The following is an 18,670-nucleotide window of genomic DNA, read 5'->3' as shown; positions in this document are numbered from 1 at the left end:
AATTGTTCCATTGCGATTGGGCACCTCTACCATTTCAATAGCGTGCATGTTTGAAATGGAAAGGAATTTCCATTTGTCTGCAAAAAACACTCCCCTCTTTTTAGTTTGCGATTTACCACATCTTTGGGGTTTCCTTTTCTGTTACTTCGTAGGGTTCCACACACATAAGTTTTTCGTGTATATAACAGTTTTGTAAGACTTACTGAATTATAAAAATTATCCATGTAAAGCGCGTAGCCTTTATCGAGATAGTCCTCAAGTAAATGTAAAACAACGTCAGCAGTGTGACCTACATTATGGGTAGTTCCCTCAGATTTTCCGCTGTAAATTTTTATTTTTATTATAAGACCGTCGGACTCACATCATTCATTTCACCATATTTGTGTTTTTTATTTTTTATGTATTGGCGGAAAAGCAATCTTCCCCGCCATAGCATCATGGATTCGTCAATACAAATATTTTTACTTGGTACATAGTTTTCACGCATAACATCGTTGAAATGATTTAGGATTGGTCTCACCTTGTATAATCTGTCGGTAGATGGTTGTGATGTGTGGACCTACCTACTACGAGATAATTCGTAGCGTTCTTTCCCAGACGCCAACTACAAGATAACTCGTACGTCCTTTGATTTTTGTTTGTTTGATTTTTGATGATACCAATGATCTAGAAATAGAGTTTTTAGTAATATAATGTGAAAAAATCAAAATGTCATTTTTGAACAGTTTTCAGAAAATGGCCTTGGCAGTCAACGTGTTAAACAAATGATAGTAAAGATTTTATTAACTTTTATAATAAAAAACAATACATTGATTAATATATGCACATACGCCAGTATATTATTGTTTATATCAAATTCTAATTAGTTTAAACATTCACAATTTGTGTTTTCATCGTTATTTAATGAATATTTAATTTAATTTTAATAAACAAAAATCATTAAAAAGAACTAAATCAAAGCTAATGCTCAAAGCCGCCCTGATTTACACATTTATTCAACAGCTGTTTCTATCTGGCGGCTACTAGCGAAAATTGCACCAGCAGAAATTAGCAGCTCTCATGCGATCAGCTGACGACAATATTAGTAAAGAAACGCTTTTCCAGCAGAAACTTGACTAAATATAACTTGCTAGCAGATAGTATACAGACTTTATATTCCGTCGTGGAATACGTAATTCGCACTTCAATACTTTTTTAGCGACCCATTTTGAAATATACTTTACAAAAAAGAATGTCAAACATTTTAAATATATATTTTTCCAGGATAGCTCACATTTATGAGAGTGTTTACTTTGCATTCGAAAATCGGCGCTAACGGTAAATATTTGTGCACAATTTTGGCTGTGAGCTTGTATTTCGGTATACGAACATGTTTTTACTTAACGCTTGTAAAAAATAAATAATTTTTGCGTTTTTTTTATTTAAAAGGTTAAACAAATACATATGTACCTAATCAATAAATTAGTAAAAGTTTTTAATTTCGAAATATAAACATAATTTTTTACTAAGCGATTTTTCATTTCGTTGCTGCATCATTTTGGCTGTGAGCCACTGTACATACATATATACTCTCTCAAAGTTTCATTAGGATATCTTAATTTTTCATTTTAGCTCTACTCGTCACCCTGATCACTTTGGTATATATGTATAACCCTATATCTAACTCGTTTAGTTTTATAGTTCAAACCAGTGGACGGCACTCCATACCACAATTGCGCCGACTCAAGTCACACGTACACTTATGTGCTGAACACATAGAAGACGACAAGCGACGAGCGACATCTGTCAAATATTAAAATACACGCGTTATTATGGGCACAGATTTTTTGACAACAGCACGACTTCACGACAAAAGGGTTGAAGTCTTCGCTGTCGCCAAATTAGAAATGATTCTAATTTTGCCGACGACAATGGCCGGTGTAGAGCTGCCACTAATATGTGAAATCAAGAATGATAGAAGACAAGATTACGACAGGCGTTTACAGTTAGTTATTTTGAGTTTTGAGTTCCTGTTGAGTGACAAGTTTCACGACCACGAACACGCGAGCAAAACAAAATTGCACGGTGGTACAAAACAATAAAACCAAAACAAAGAGCTGAAGTCAAGGCTTGTGCTTAATTATTATTTAAAATTTTAAGAGAAAAATGTATTAATTTGAAAAAGAAGTCCGCAATGGCGGAATTAAACAACAATAGTACAAAAAAAGTCGTCTATAAAGATTTTTTTCTCACTTTTCCAACCAACAAAAAAGTTGGCAAAATAGCGAACTTTTTGTAACAAAACATATAATTTTAATTATAAATATGCATGATTATATTAGATCATTTTATAAATGAAGATTTTAAGAATAACGTTCATTGTGATATTTTATCTGCACATTATTCAATTTGGTTCACTATGTTTCACATTTCCGTTTTCCATTTGACAATTCTTCTGTTGCCTATTCCCATTCGTTGGTCGTGAACGCTCAGCCTGTCGTAATCTTGTCTTCTATCATTCTTGATGTGAAATGTAAAATTATTCAAAGTTCTCACAAGTATGACGTTATTTTGCCAGCAGAAGCGTAATATCAGCCGTCGCTACGTCGTGTCGTGTCTTTAAGTGCTGAACACAAAGACGACGACACGACGTAGCGACGGCTGATCACAAATGTCGCTTTGAAGCCAGCGACGTGAACATTTTGAAGACGGCAGCGACATATCAAAAAGCAATTTCATTGTTGCCGTACTAACATCTATCACTTCAATAAAATTTACATATTTAGTTTAAAGTGAAATTATTTACGTAAAAAATGTAAAAATGGTCGATTTATTTGTTTTAAATAATCGATTGTTATTATAAATGATATATTAAAGCTATTTTACGCTTCTGCTGGCAAAATAACGTCATACTTGTGAGAACTTTGAATAATTTTACATTTCACATGTTATGTTAGTGACAGCTCTACAGCGGCCATTGTCGTCGGTAAAATTAGAAACATTTCTAATTTGGCGACAGCGAAGACTTCAACCCTTTTGTGGTGAAGTCATGCTGTTGCCAAAAAATCTGTGCCCATAAGAACGCGTGTTTTTTAATATTTGACAGATGTCGCTCGTCGCTTGTCGTCTTCTATGTGTTCAGCACATTACACTCTATCATTCAGTCGTTGTCGAACCAGCAACGAGTAAACATCGCGCATGGCTATGGCACTTTGCATAAGTGCCCTGCGCGAAATGCCTACTTTTATGAATGTCGTTTTATGTTATGTATTATATGTATGGTTTTAAGTATTAGGAAGAGTTTTAAAGACAGAAAAGTTAATGCTTTTGTGTTCTAATATATTTGTTTAAATAATAAAATAACAAAAATGAATAAATGAGCATACACACATATGTATGTACGTATGTTGGCGTCGGGATGACGCGTTCTGTCTTAGCTTTTTTGGTTGAATAATTTGAATATTAGACGTACATAGTACATATTATAAAAGAATAATTCAATTTAAGAATAGAATTCACTCAAGACTTATTTTATTTATTAATTTATAAATCATAAATAAAAAACATTTCATTGCACTTAAATATTTTAATTTTTTGTAAATCACAAATTTCAGGTGTAGACCAGATTAGGTGTTTGTGCCATTGGAAATGTTCTCACAACCCGAATTTTCTATCGTTGTCATTATGAATTATAAAAAGTAAACAAAACAAACAAAACTACTAATCGTTGACAATCACTACGCAATAATAGCATGACTGCCAATTACATACATACATAATGGGCCTCATGCATAAAACGTGAGCTTGAGCTCGGACTCGATTTTTTGAGTAAAAGGTGCTTGTCGTATGCATAATAAAATTTGATGTGTTTGCTTTTTCTCGCTGCTTCGGTTTGATCTCATCTTGCTCAGTTTGAACGAAGTTAGATGAGCTAGTGCTCATTGTCATATGCATAAAAACAAGCTTTTGCTTTCTTTTGTGAGCCCTTGCTCAAATTTTGTTGAGGCTGCCTTATAGTTGACTCGCGTACACTCGGAGTCGCGTTTTTGAGGAGTCAGAAGAATAACATAGTGGTGCCCTCAGGAACATTGATAAAATTTGACTAAATTTAATATTTTGTGCAGATCCTGTATTTAAAACTGGTATAATCACAAAGTTGCTACGAGAGTATAATAGTTTTGTTCACAAACTAAACGAGTTAGATATAGAGTTATATATATATATACCAAAGTGATCAGGGTGACGAGTAGAGTTCAAATCCGGATATCTGTCTTTCTGTCCGTCCGTCCGTCCGTCTAACTTGAGTAAAAATAGTCACATATCTTGTTTAAAATTGGTACACGTGTTTCTTGGCACCATAGGAAAGTTGTTTTCGAAGGTGGACTAAATCGGACCACTGCCACGTCCACAAAATGACGGACCTCGAAAAGGCAAAAAGTGCCATAACTAAGCCATAAATAAAGCTATGAAAGTAAAATTAGGTACAAAGGATCGTAAACTAAATTTCTACAACTAAATTTTCTACAACTATTTCTTTTAATCGGATTACAACCATGCCCACCTCCTATACAAAAGTTATGTTGAAAACTACTAAAAATGCTTTAATTCAGTAAGGAAAACCACCAGAAACCTTAAATTTCATTATAAAGATGGTACAGAAGAGCTGCACTCAAAATGGTATACAAAATTTTAAATGGGTGTGGTACCACTTATGGGTCCAAAACCGTATCACAGAAACTAATCCTCCAATTCCAATGAAATTCGGTTCATAATAATTTCCTGCCATCCCAATAATATGTTGTGAAAATAGGCCAAATCGGTTGTGAAGTCAATCTGAATCGTTTACTATAAAGTAAACACTAGTGAAGATATCGGAACAGAACTTTGCACAATTACTACATTTATAGAGTGGCCCTTCTAAAAACCGAAATTGGACAATAAGTTTAAAATTTATAGGGAATATTTTTCTTCTAATAATATGTCTCCGTGACAAAAATGGGTTAAATCGGGTCATAACTTCACCTAGCTCCCATATATCTAATATTAAGGTTTCCAACTTTGAATGTACTTTATACCATATATATGACGAATATGTGGGTCAAATTGTGTGTTATAGTAATAACATTAAATTATTAATCGCAATTTAGAGAGTATAAAATGTTCGGTTACACCCGATCGTAGTGCTTTCCCTGTTAATTTAATTTTTGCTCAATTTCTTTTACACATGTTTCTTGTATTTTTTTTATTTTTAATGCTTGGTAATTTACCCTTTTCTAGTAAATATTTATTTTGTTTTAGTTTTTCTACTAATAATTTAGAAATGTCGTAAGTTTCTATTTTATTATTATTATTTGATTCTACTTCACTTTCACTTGACGACACGTTCGCACTTCTATAACAATTAGATGTTTGATCTCCCTTTGCTCAAGTAATTGCAATTGGTTTGAACTCATTTTTATGCATACGAAATTGCGCAAAAGCTGTTGCTGTTTGATCGAACTCGACTTACGAGCAATTGCTCACATGCCTCAACTCAGCGCTTTTACTCGTTTTTATGCATGAGGCCCATTCTCAAATTTTGTGCAGACTCGTGTGTAACTCGATCACATTTAATACGATCGGGTTAGAGTTCCAGCTCGTTCACAAACGAGTGTCAACTCGGCACTCTGTTAAAACAAACATATATGCTTGTGTTTCGAGTGTCGCGAAAGGCTCGTTCGTTTTGAACATGTCTCCAAGCGATCAATACGTGTATTCATACCGAAAAGTTTGATCAAACAAAATCAGAGTGGACATTCGAGTGTACACGAAAATGATATACCCGTTGCAGCTCTCTGGTGCTCACCTATACAGTCACAATTCCTCTCGTGCCGACCACTGTCGTAGATATTCTAGCCATTCGGAAGAGCCGGCCGCTTCTCACTCCCGAGTCTCTCACAACGCAGGGTTACCAGTACCGATATTTTGTATTAATTAAAAATAAATTTTAAATTATTTAAAATTTTCTCAAACTAACTAAGATTTACAGTCGAAATTTTTATACTCTCGCAACAAATGTTGCTAAAGAGAGTATTATAGTTTTGTTCACATAACGGTTGTTTGTAACACCCAAAACTAAACGAGTTAGATGTAGGGTTATATATACCAAAGTGATCAGGGTGGAGAGTGGAGTTCAAATCCGAATGTCTGTCTGTCCGTCCGTCCGTCCGTCTGTGCAAGCTGTAACTTGACTAAAAATTAAGATATCTTGATGAAACTTGGCACACTTATTTCTTGGCACCATAGGAAGGTTGCTTTCGAAAATGAGCAAAATCGGACCACTGCCACGCCCACAAAATGGCGAAAACCGAAAACACATAAAGTGTCATAACAAAGCCATAAATAAAGCTATGAAAATAAAATTAGGTATGAAGGATCGCACTATGAAGGGGCATATTTGGATGTAATTTTTTTGGGGAAGTTGGCGTGACCCCGCCCCCTACTAAGTTTTTTGTACATATCTCGCAAACTAATAGAGCTATTTAAACCAAACTTTCTGCAGTCGTTTTTTTTAGCCACTTCCTAATACCGCCCAAAAACGAAAGAAATCGGATCATAACCACGCCCACCTCCCATACAAAAGTTAGGTTGAAAATTACTAAAAGTGGGTTAACTCACTAACGAAAAACGTCAGAAACACTAAATTTCACATAAGAAATGGCAGATGAAAGCTGCACTCAGATTTTTTTACAAAATGGGAAATGGGCGGGGCGTTGCCCACTTATAGGTCAAAAACCATATCTCAGGAACTACTCGACCGATTTCAATGAAACTTGGTTTGTAATAGTTTCCTTACATCCCAATGATATGTTGTGAAAATAGGCCAAATCGCTTCACAACCACGTCTACTTCCTATATACCAGAACTTTGAAGACCATCTGAATCGTTTACTTTACAATATATAAAGCAAGTACTAGTGAAGATATCGGGGCAGAACTTTGCACAAATACTATGTTTATAGTGTGGCAGCCCCATCGCCGAAATCGGACCATAGGTTTTTAAGGCCCCATATATCGAACACGAGGACCTCGGTGCTTCTAACCTAATATTATGTTTTCCAACTTTCAATGGACTTTATACAATTTATATGACGAATATGTGGGTCGAATTGTGTATTATATAATATAAATAAAGTTAAATAAATAAATTGCGAGAGTATAAAATGTTCGGTTACACCCGAACTTAGCCCTTCCTTACTTGTTTTAAATGAGTTTCGATATTTTATATTATGAAAAAAAACTGAAAAGCTAAATGTGTAAAAATCAATCTAGATGAGTTGAGCAATGGCAACATTCATTTCTCATTTCTTCTTTGGTTCTTCGTGCATATTTTACGGACAAGATTACGACACAGTGACGCGTTCACGACCCACGAATGGGAATAGGCAATAGAAGAATTGTCAAATGGAAAACGGAAATGTGAAACATCGTGAACCAAATTGAATAATGTGGGGGTCGTGAAGGTGTCACTCAACAGGAAATTAAAACTTGTCGAACATACATATGTAGATAGGGATATCATTGAAATCCGATAAAGTATCTTTACTTACTGACGATACTTAGAAGACGATATCTATTAAAAAGGTCTAGGTTGCAAACTAAGAAATATTGTGGTGGTGCACAAATGAATTACGAAGTCGAAATTAATTGCTAATCGAAGAAGTTAATTGTCTTATGACAAGAGGGAGAATAATTCGATTTATTCACATTTCATTTCATTTTCATCGAATTGAATTCTATCACACTTCACTCTTTCTTTCTTATATTATATATGTACATACAAAATAAAATATTTATGTTACAATTATCTTTTTATTAAATTTAGAATGAATTAAATTTTTAATGAAATTTACATTTCAAAGTTAAGGATAATATTGGCTTTCACGTCCAGAGGGTCGTGAACGATCCGCTCCATTTAGGACTGTTGTTCGTGACCTATAATGATAATTGTCTGGCTGCTGATAGTTTTGCCTATAATTGGAGTTATATTGTGGGTAGTAATTCGCATATTGGGGATAATTTAAATATGGTCTTTGAGTTGTGGTTGTAGTGGTTGTCGTAGTTGTAGTTGTTGTGCTTGTAAAGTACTCAGGATATAAATTTGGTACTGGAATACCATCTCCAAAATGATAATCCAATTCCAATGTTGAAGCTTTAAAATTGACAATTCTCAAAAATGGACCTATTCCATTCGTGACATTGGGCCAGACGCCATTGACTGGATGAGGCACACCATACGTAGCAAAGTCGGTCCACATGGTGACCAGTTCGCGTGATAAAGCGCGGTCTTTTGCGTTTAAAATGCTCACTTCCTCCGGATATGGGAAAAGATAAATGTTATCATCGCTAAGCGTAGCGTCAGTTTCGTATGGAAGTGGGTTTTTCAAATGACCGAATCGATGATATTCACCACGATAATCGAAAGAATATAAATATGTTGGAAGTTTCTTGTAACTAGTTCGAATTGTATCGATCACTGGACCACGGTATAAAATCAAATTGGTAAGCTACAAAATTGAAAATGGTTTCATGAATACATCTTTAATGTGTAACAGTTATGCCAAGGAAAATAAATACCTCTAATAAGCCCGGAACTAAAGCGCGTAGAGTGGGATTACGTAATTCCTCTTCATTAAAGATTTCGCGCATTGCCAAATTCTTCCATACTAAATAATCGTGCGGCTGTGCTGTGTGTCTCAACACAATATTTATGTAGTCGGATATGTTATTTGAACGCAAACGCGCTAATTCATCGAAAAAACCTTAAAAAGGGAAAGATTTAAAGTTTACACATACAAGTTTCGAACCTATTTAAATACTAGTCAAAATAAAGGATCCAGCGTCTTTCGCCACCCCGATTATCATAGGAACTGTGCGATTGGACACCAATGCCGCAGGGTGTACCGGCAGATAACCAAGATTGTCTCCGACAGTTAATTTGAAACCTCCCATGAAATGCAAACCGCGAGGTTCGTTTTCTTCCTAAATTTGTGTTCAAACATTATATTTGTTAAGGGTATAAAATCTTTGATAGTACTCTTACATAATGCCGTTTCATTGTTTCCAGAACTTCAGTGGTGCTTAAACGCTCAAAACAACTATGAAGATTTTGTACTTCTTGGGTGCTCGTGCGTGGACAACGTGCTAAACGAGCAAAACTGCGCGCTGTTGATAAAGCATCCTGATCCAAAAACAATGGGTTCAAGACAGTGCCTGACTGCAGTATTAACCTGTGAAACAGACCTTGCGCCTATAAAGAAGAAATATGATATGTCACTGTATATCATACATATAAATGTCTCACTTACCTTGTCATTTAAACTTAGAGCGTGTACTAAAGTTGCTCCACCCGCCTGACCGAATAGGGTCACCTGGAGCGGATCGCCTCCAAAGGCACGTATGTATTGTTGGATCCATTCTAGCGCCAACTGTAAGTCGGCGAGCGCTATATTTCCAGGCATTTCATTTGTCAGAGTTGTAAGAAAGCCAAATGGCGCAAGACGGTAATTTATTGATATCAAGACAACATCTTTTTCCATGAAATAATCTGGTTGGGCTTCTTCAGCGCCGCCATCGAATAGCATTTCCCCGTGCACATAGACCATCACAGGTAAGAGACGAGTTCGAGTTCGCTGCTCCGGCCGAATTACATTGGTTGGTACATGAATATTTAGTGAGAGGCAATCGTCAACATTTTCACGACGTGCTTCCGAATCTGTTATGATCTTCAAATCAGGAAACTGTGGGCAATTTGGTGCCACTTGTGTTGCGTCAATTGGTTCATTATTGTAGTGTTTATAAACAGTGGCTTGCTAAAAACAGAATAAGAGTTCTTTATCTAGAGTAGGTGAGTTGAAAGTAGGTGCTAATCGCTTTTCTAAATCAAAAAAACTTGAGCTAAAATTCATGGAGATATAACCTAGAAAAACTAGCGAGGGGATGACAAATGTTAGCGATAATTGAAATACGTGCTTCGATGTAATATAGAAATTTTATTCTGGTGTTTATATAATTCAAGAACCACTTTATCTATATTAAAGAAGTTTGTACATAGTCCGTAAGAATAAAAATAGAGAATTTTGGTAGATAAGTACAGAATGACTACTTATGTTATAGTAGAAGTCTTTATAACTAGGTTACCAAATGGTTAGGTTGTCTATGCCTTTTCTAGGACTTTGGGTTGAAAATATCTATTGAACTTATATCAATATCAGTCAATAAATGGTTAATTTCAAAGTAATAGCCGTATTACACAGGAGCTAATTGATCAATAAACCGGTGTCTGCTCGATTAAAACGCTGATGAAGATAGATTTATTATACAAAATAAATATCTACATTCATTTTTAATTGCATTTTAATCGACTTGAAAATGAAAGAACGTATTTGTAACTATATATACATATGTACGTATAGTATTAATAATACTCGACGGTAGATATAAAATAAATAAAACAAGTAAGGAAGGGCTAAGTTCGGGTGTAACCAAACATTTTATACTCTCGCAATTTATTTATTTAACTTTATTTATATTATATAATACGCAATTTGACCCACATATTCGTCATATATATTGTATAAAGTCCATTGAAAGTTGGAAACCATATTATTATGTTAGAATCACCGAGGCCCTCGTGTTCGATATATGGGGCCTTAAAAACCTATGGTCCGATTAAGGCGATTTTTAGAATGGGAATTAGAAACTATTAACATAGTATTTTTGCAAAGTTCTGCACCGATATCTTCTTCTTCACTAGCGCTTACTTTATATATTGTAAAGTAAGCGATTCAGATAGTCTTCAAAGTTCTGGTATATAGGAAGTAGGTCGGTCGAGTAGTTCCTGAGATATGGTTTTTTACCCATAAGTGGGCGACGCCACGCCCATTTTCCATTTTGTAAAAAAATCTGAGTGTAGCTTCCATCTGCCATTTCTTATGTCAAATTTAGTGTTTCTGACGTTTTTGGTAAGTGAGTTAACCCACTTTTAGTAATTTTCAACCTAACCTTTGTCTGGGAGGGGGGCGTGGTTATTATCCGATTTAATTTTTGGACTGTATAAGGAAATGGCTAAAAAAATAGACTGCAGAAAGTTTGGTTTATATAGCTCCATTGGTTTGCGAGATATATAGACAAATCCTATTTGGGGGCGGGGCCACTCCCACTTCCCCAAAAAAAATTACATCCAAATATGCCCCTTCATAGTGCGATCCTTCATACCAAATTTTATTTCCATAGCTTTATTTATGGCTTAGTTATGGCACTTTATGTGTTTTCGGTTTTCGCCATTTTGTGGGCGTGGCAGTGGTCGAATTTTGCTCATTTTCGAAAGCAACCTTCCTATGGTGCCAAGAAATAAGTGTGCCAAGTTTCATCAAGATATCTTTGCCTTTAATTTCATGATATAGAAGGTACAGAAGAGCTGTACTCAAAATGGTATACAAAATTTAAAATGGGCGTGGTTCCGCCCACTTATGGGTCAAAAACCATATCTCCGAAACTACTCAACCAATTTCAATGAAATTCGGTTTGTAATATTTCCTTTGCATCCCAATTATATGTTGCGAAAATAGTCTAAATTGGTTCACAACCACGCCTACATCCTTTATACCAGAACTTTGAAGAAGATCTGAATTTTTTACATTACCATATATGTATATAATGTAAGCACTAGTGAAGATATCGGAACAGAACTTTGCACAAATACTACATTTATAGTGTGACATCGCCCTTCTAAAAATCGTCCAAATCGGACCATAAATTTTCAAGACCCCATATATCGAACATGAGGACCTAAGGGCTTCTAACTTTTTTTTACCGGAAATATAGGTAAGTTTTAGGGAAATATGGAATCTCCGTACCTAAAATACGGTCATAACTTCACCTAACTTCCACCATATAATATTAGGGTTTCCAACTTACAATGGACTTTATACCATATATATGACGAATATGTGGGTCAAATTGTGTGTTATTTTAAGAAAATGAAGTACATTTATTTATTATTTATTTATTTAGCCCTTCCTTACTTGTTAAAGTTAGCAAAAGATAAGTCTTATATTATCATCATTCATACTAAATTTGGTATTCAGATTAAATATAATTTAATCCTCTCATACCCGAATTAAAATGGTAATTTTTTAAGGACAGATATATATTAGTCTTAACTCAAATATGAAGTGATAAAAATTTCAAAGTCCTATGTATCCTGGTTCATTAGTTATAGGTTGTTGCTTATAGGCACAAATTAAATAAGGATTTAAATGATTTTTTTAATAACTCTCTTCTCTTTACTTATTTTTATAGTTCACTTTGTTTTAAAAGAAAACAATTATTTTTATGTTTTTGTACACTTTTTGTATAACCACCTTTTGTATAACTTTTTTCGCGAAGCGATTTTTTCCAATTTCACTCTAATGAGAACGCCTACTGACTGAACACGTGTACAGCTCATATCAGAAAAAGTAAATGTAAGCACACATAAAACATAATCTACATAATTGAAAAAAAAACAGCTGGTCAAAAATATTTAAATAACGCGAATTAGAAGCCGGGAAGTACAATGTTGCCTATAGGCCTCTCTTCTCGTTCGATACCGTAATAGGTTTCAGACAAGGGGACTAATACGATCTACCGAGCTAATTAGAGAAGATACATTCTTCTATTAAAGTGTACATCTGCTGGCGTACGCCGATGATATCGATATCACTGAAAACAACACCCGCGGCTTTTCAGTCTGGCTTTTCCAGACTGTATAAGGAAGGGAAGCGTATGATTTTGGTAATGAACGACGACATTAAAGGTAGAAAACGATTTTGACATAGTTCAGCGATTAAAAAGGCAGAGGCTGCGCTGGCTATGTCATGTTTTCCGAATAGACGAAAGTACATCAGCTTTGAAAATGTTTTATTCAATATCTGCTGGTGGAAGATATCCGTTGAAAAGCCTGGCTGCACTTAGTATCAAATATAGCGGTTTCTATGCCAGTAAAGAAAAAGATGTGTTCAATTACAAGGAAATTCATAGAATTTCTCTTACTGAACGTAATTTAGATGATATTTAGAGCAATATATGCATGCATGTAAATGTTTCTAAGCTTTCAAATAAAGTGCTTTTTCCTATACAGTTTTTCTAACTATTTTTCATCCGGCTGACTTTTTGGTCAGCCCCCCCGTCAACATTACTCCGAATAAATACTACCAGTGTTGAAGGTGTTCAAAGACTTGAGTTATTCTTTTAGAATCCTTTGACATTAGCAACGTTGAAAGGAAAGGTCTGAAAGAGCTTAAATGATATGCGGCTGCCAATGAATGCGTCAACTCGTCCGACTTTTTATTTTTTTTCGTACAACCTATAACGGTTTATGAAAAATGTATATACATATATGGATTAAGTTATATTAGTAATACTATGTTTTGTTTAACAAAAACGTTTATGAATTTTCTATCAATTCGGTAAATCAATAAAGATAATAAAAAAATATATTTCAATAATAATCGGTTAACTTCATTCTTTTAGGAGAGCTCATATATTAACTACTGTATTCGGTAATAGAAAATAGAAGACCAAAATGTCGACCAATTTAATCCATTTACGCGAGCAAAGTACAGTATGTGCGAGATTCTTCTTTCTCTTATTTTTATTAAGGTATGATACATAACGGTCCATATATACTTATGAACAAAGTATAAAGAAAACCGGAAGTTCTAAAATCTTTGAATTATTCATACTTCATCAGACTTCATCAGATTATCACAAAAAGAAGTTCTCATTATTTCATTAAATTATTTTAGAAATGATAGTCCGATTTCGCTCGCACTATTTGTGTTAAGTTTGATTTCACTAACATTATTAACTTAACTTTAACTGATGATTCCTTTATCCTATACTTAATGGATATGAAGAATTTAGGTGAACGATGATCAATTTTGCTCATTTTCCAACTGATGATATCGACTGAATGTTATGTACCAAATTCAAATTGGGCGAATAGTTGATTATCGTTGTTATTATCCGATCTTACACATTTTCAAAACTTAGAAATGTCAAAAGAAAATGTGACATCAGTAATATATTAGAAATATGTACGTATATACTACATTATATAGATTGAATTATGTATCACCCCTGGTCGAACACTTTATTTCATTAATTAACTAACACAATATTTAATTGACACATGTCTATGACCCCTACTTTAGCAGTAAATCAAATATTTATTAGTTCTATTTAAAATATTGATTTATGCAGCAAAAAATTGGCTGTCATTCCGTTACAATCACATTTTTATTTATAGCTTACTTGAAAACGGCCCAAACCAGGACGTACTACTCCATATTTTAAGCCCAAATAGGAGTTAATGGATCTCCCCTTTATATTCTTGTAGCCAACTTTTCCGCGAACTACGCCAAAACCTGGCACAATCAACTCATCTGAACGCGCTGGTTGAAACCCAGATCTGGGAAATTGTTGAATCACAGTGCCAGCTGGATTATTGTATAAGCGATTGTTGTTCGTGGGTGCTTCGTTTTCAGTCTCAACTTCACCGCCTTGAATATCGTAGTCATCGTAAGGCCAGTGTTCCGCACTACACAAGGATATGAAAAGGACCAAGACTATGACCGCACTCGAGAGTGAAGGAAATCCCTCCAAACGCCAAAACATTTTGTATAAACGCGACCGTATACAACTGACCGATGCAAAAGCGCGCGCCTAACTGAACTCATACATATCTCCTGCTTCCAAATAGAACGTGCTGCCGATTATAGAAATAGTTTTAGAGATTATTTTACTTGACGATTGGAAATTCAATATACATACAGTATACAATATATATTTATTTATATACAGACTGCAGATAATGCATAAATACATATTATATTTATATATGTGTATATTATATATGATTAATGGATTTGTCTTAAATGCATAAATTCTTAATAGTTGTGCTTTTTTGTAGTGTATTGTTTAAAAGTAAGAGGTCTAATTTCGGTGAACCGAAGACAGAACTGTGTATTGCAAGGGATCTTATATGTATTTTCCCTGTATGATCTGTTTAATCTAATTCATAGAGAGAATATTAAATCTTCCCCCATATAAGCTTGTATTACTCTTAGTAGACGGGCTTATTTTCTATACTATATGAGAGTAATAAGCCCTTATTAAATTATCGAATATAAGTTTGCCACTATTTGTTTTTAAGTGAAATATTTGACAGTATATAGAACATATATACATACATATATATTCGTGAACTGATAAAAAAATACCTATAATTAACGGAAATGCGGAATACACAATTTGATGTTCTCAAATATAATGAAAAATACTCGAATTAATATAAAAACAATTATATGTATAGCTTTGAACGAGCAGTACCAATGTTGCAATGTTGAATAGAATAAACGCACTTTCGTTTGGGGTTATCACCACACACATTCTCCGATGCACAGTATAATCTGTTCAGAAGTATGTCGACCTCAGAGATGCTTTAATCCATATGATTAGCCGGCTTATTTATTATTATTTCGAAATGAAGAAATGAAGGAAGGAATGTTTTATTTATACGTGATTATATTTTATTTATACATACAAATATGTACATATGTAAGTTTCTACATAATGAAATCAATTATTGTTTTGTAATTTATTCAACAATTATATAGAGTAATTTAAGTTTTATTGTTTTTAATAAAATATTTGTCCATAATTCGACAGACAGACGAAAGCGAGTAAATTGAAGAATCGATTCAAATATTATATATCAAATCAGCTTAGAATCGCTAAATGGTGAATAGTGTTGCAGGTTTTATTTAAAACAGATAGAATGATCAGATTTATGTCAAATATGAACCGTAAATAAAGAGAAATTCATAATGCCTCGCTGCTATGGGCATAAAACTGGCAGTTTTGATTTTTAAATGTTTCTCTTGAATTCTCGAATTTTTCATAAACAACGTCATTCGCCAGAGACAGGAATAGGTAGTAATCACTTGGTGTCAGGTTCGGACTGAAAGGTGGATATAAAAGTACCTTCCATATAGGCACCCGGAGTTACCATCGAATCATTATTGTTATGTGTGGCCTGCCGTTGTCCTGACGAAACTTATACAATGTGAGATACAAATTTTTAAATCTTAAAAAGGAAAGGACAGCTGACGTACCAATTTGGTTACATCAACGCCTATTTCCATTCTGACAATATTTTAAATTCCATCATACTATTTCACTTTACTATTGCACCACTGAAAAAAGAAGGGAATATACACAAATATTTTATAACGTAATACAAACGGTGTCCAGCACATATATGATGGCGGCATTAAGAACTTGGAAATTAAGAAATAAATCATAGTCACACGAATGCTGGTTGTTGACTAGCGCTTTCCGAGCTCTTTCGAAGTCCGTAGATTCAGAGCTCGGGCGCAAGATGGAAGTTTGCAGTTGGAGTTAAAAATTTTTTGGAATTATCTGTGCTATTGACGATAAAGAGATGTCCTATTCTCATTTTATTGGAAGTGATAGCGTAATATCAAATGCCAAAACCTCCTCGACTTTGACAGGAACAATAAATATAAATGGAAGCGTGAAATTTGAAGGCATTTGAAGAAATGTTTTGTGATCTGCAGCATCGGAATTTTAATTTTCCATGAAAAACATTAAAAAATCTATTAATTGCCAGTTAATGCGTATTATTTTACCTTATTTACTACCGAAAATTCGAAAACTGGTTGTTTTAATATATCATAATATCGCTAACCTAGATGTTATAAAAACGCAAATGAGGCGCTCTCACCCTGGAATAGATTGGACATCTCTTCACCCTGTCAATAGGTTTCGAAAAATAACAACAACTGATGATATTGCAATTTCACATATTCTTAATCGATTTCTTAATACCACGTTTGGCTCGTTATTGAAAACATCTTGAAAACACAATTTATGGATTGTGGAACCAAAGTCGTTCTGACCGACATGATGTGTTTTCGATGCGTTTTCATTGACAGTTCACAAATTTATTTGTTTGTTTAAATTTTGTGCAACGAGAATGGTGAGTTTTAGAATCTTTAAAATTTGCTTATAATTAATATTAATGATCGTGTTTTATAGAATTACGACAAGAAAATTATAATAATGAAGGTATTGGCTTTGAAAAGCCAGATAAATATCTTGCGAAACGATGATTCTTCAAGAGCATTGATAGAGACAAAGAACAAACAACGTTTAATGCTTATTCTAATGGCAATTTTTTCTGGGCCCGCGTAGAGCACACACCTTATTTTGCCACAATTCAATTAGGAGCGCTTCCTTCCTCTCATCTCACAAATTCTTTTTTTTGTGCTTTTGGTTTTTCTCCGTTCTTTTCAAAATATAAACAAATATTATCTGACAATTTGGGGATGGAAAAATATGTCCTCCAATTATATCGAATAAACTAGAGCAGGCATCGATTAGAGACCATCCATACATTACATCACACGAATTTAAGGACTTTTTAACCCCACCCCCCCTCCTTGTCACAAGTTGTCACATTTTGAACATTTTTGCATGGATGAAAACAGAACGATGTGGATGTTTTAGAACGAAAACCCATTTTTTATATGAAAACATGTTTTCTATGTCGGTCCGAACATAGTATAAGCAAAGATTTGGTTCTAGCAAACGTTTTGAAAGGTTTAGTGTAGTACATATTGTAACGGATTTCCAAAATAAATCGTTTATGCTGAAACTCTACCTTGAGTTCGATCACTGGATTGTCAAATAAAAGTTACAATGGCTATACACTAATCTTTATTTCTAATTCCGTATAACTTAACACTTTAACTCTAACTTATAACTTGTTTACACTTTACTCGACAACTCTCTCTTTAGAATTGTCCGTACTCGATAACTCTCTTATTAGAACTGTGTTTTGCTGCCAGTCTGACTGCCCTTATATAGTCGATTGTAAGCCACTCGAACATTCTGGCAATTACGAATATCTGGCAAGTTATCGATTTCGATTGTCAATTCTAGTTTGTTCTTAAGTCTGATCGTCCCGATTAGACATACTTCCAGAACCAAACGCTTAGCATTTCTTCCTTTAATCTCGTCTTCTAAGTTATTGTTGTCCTCCTTAACATTCCTTTCTCCATTGGCATTAATCCTAAACCTTAAATCATTCAGTAACCAAAAATTATACTCGCAGTCGTCTACGCCGTTGATTCCTGGATAGCAGACCGATAAGCCAGGAACATGGATATATGGACACCCTCTGTATCTGTGGTGATACCTGTCCACCAGTTTCCTAAAAAGCTTTCCTAAAAAGCTTTCCTAAAGCCTTAGAATTGGGTATTTCGCCGTCCTGGCCAGCAAACCACTCCTGTTTCCTGATTTGCTGGAGCTGTATCCTCCCTTGCCTTTCCACACTCGATATAAGCAACCAGCCACCAACTTAAAACTGTTCCAATGTACCTTTGCGACTAAATGTTCTGTGGACATTTCTTCTTTCTTTGGACGTTTCACAACTGGAGATTCATCTTGAGATTCTTGTTCCTTCATATCACAATCTTTTGTCCATCACGTTTGTCTTCTCTGGGATCACCTGCGTGAATATATGTGCCTCTTGCTCCTTCAATAGGCACCTGTGCTGAAACCTACGATGGTATACACTCTCC

The 18,670-nt window shown here is 34.6% G+C and overlaps 1 protein-coding gene across 1 annotated transcript; it reads right to left on the bottom strand.

Moving 5' to 3' along the window:
- Positions 1 to 7,809: 7,809 nt before the first annotated feature.
- On the bottom strand, positions 7,810 to 14,750 carry Glt_3 (glutactin). Its single transcript, XM_011191834.3, has 6 exons — positions 14,316 to 14,750; positions 9,326 to 9,829; positions 9,061 to 9,267; positions 8,837 to 8,999; positions 8,595 to 8,779; positions 7,810 to 8,524 (listed from the first exon to the last, which is right to left on the bottom strand). The coding sequence occupies exons 1-6, from the start codon at positions 14,676 to 14,678 to the stop codon at positions 7,880 to 7,882; spliced, it is 2,067 nt and encodes a 688-aa protein (XP_011190136.1). The 5' UTR covers positions 14,679 to 14,750; the 3' UTR covers positions 7,810 to 7,879.
- Between the last annotated feature and the right edge of the window lie 3,920 nt (positions 14,751 to 18,670).

This window comes from Zeugodacus cucurbitae, chromosome 4 (assembly GCF_028554725.1).
Source record: "Zeugodacus cucurbitae isolate PBARC_wt_2022May chromosome 4, idZeuCucr1.2, whole genome shotgun sequence".
In the NCBI taxonomy this organism is placed as follows: domain Eukaryota; kingdom Metazoa; phylum Arthropoda; class Insecta; order Diptera; family Tephritidae; genus Zeugodacus; species Zeugodacus cucurbitae.
Note: the sequence above shows the minus strand (reverse complement) of the source record. Positions and strands in the feature narration are given on the sequence as shown.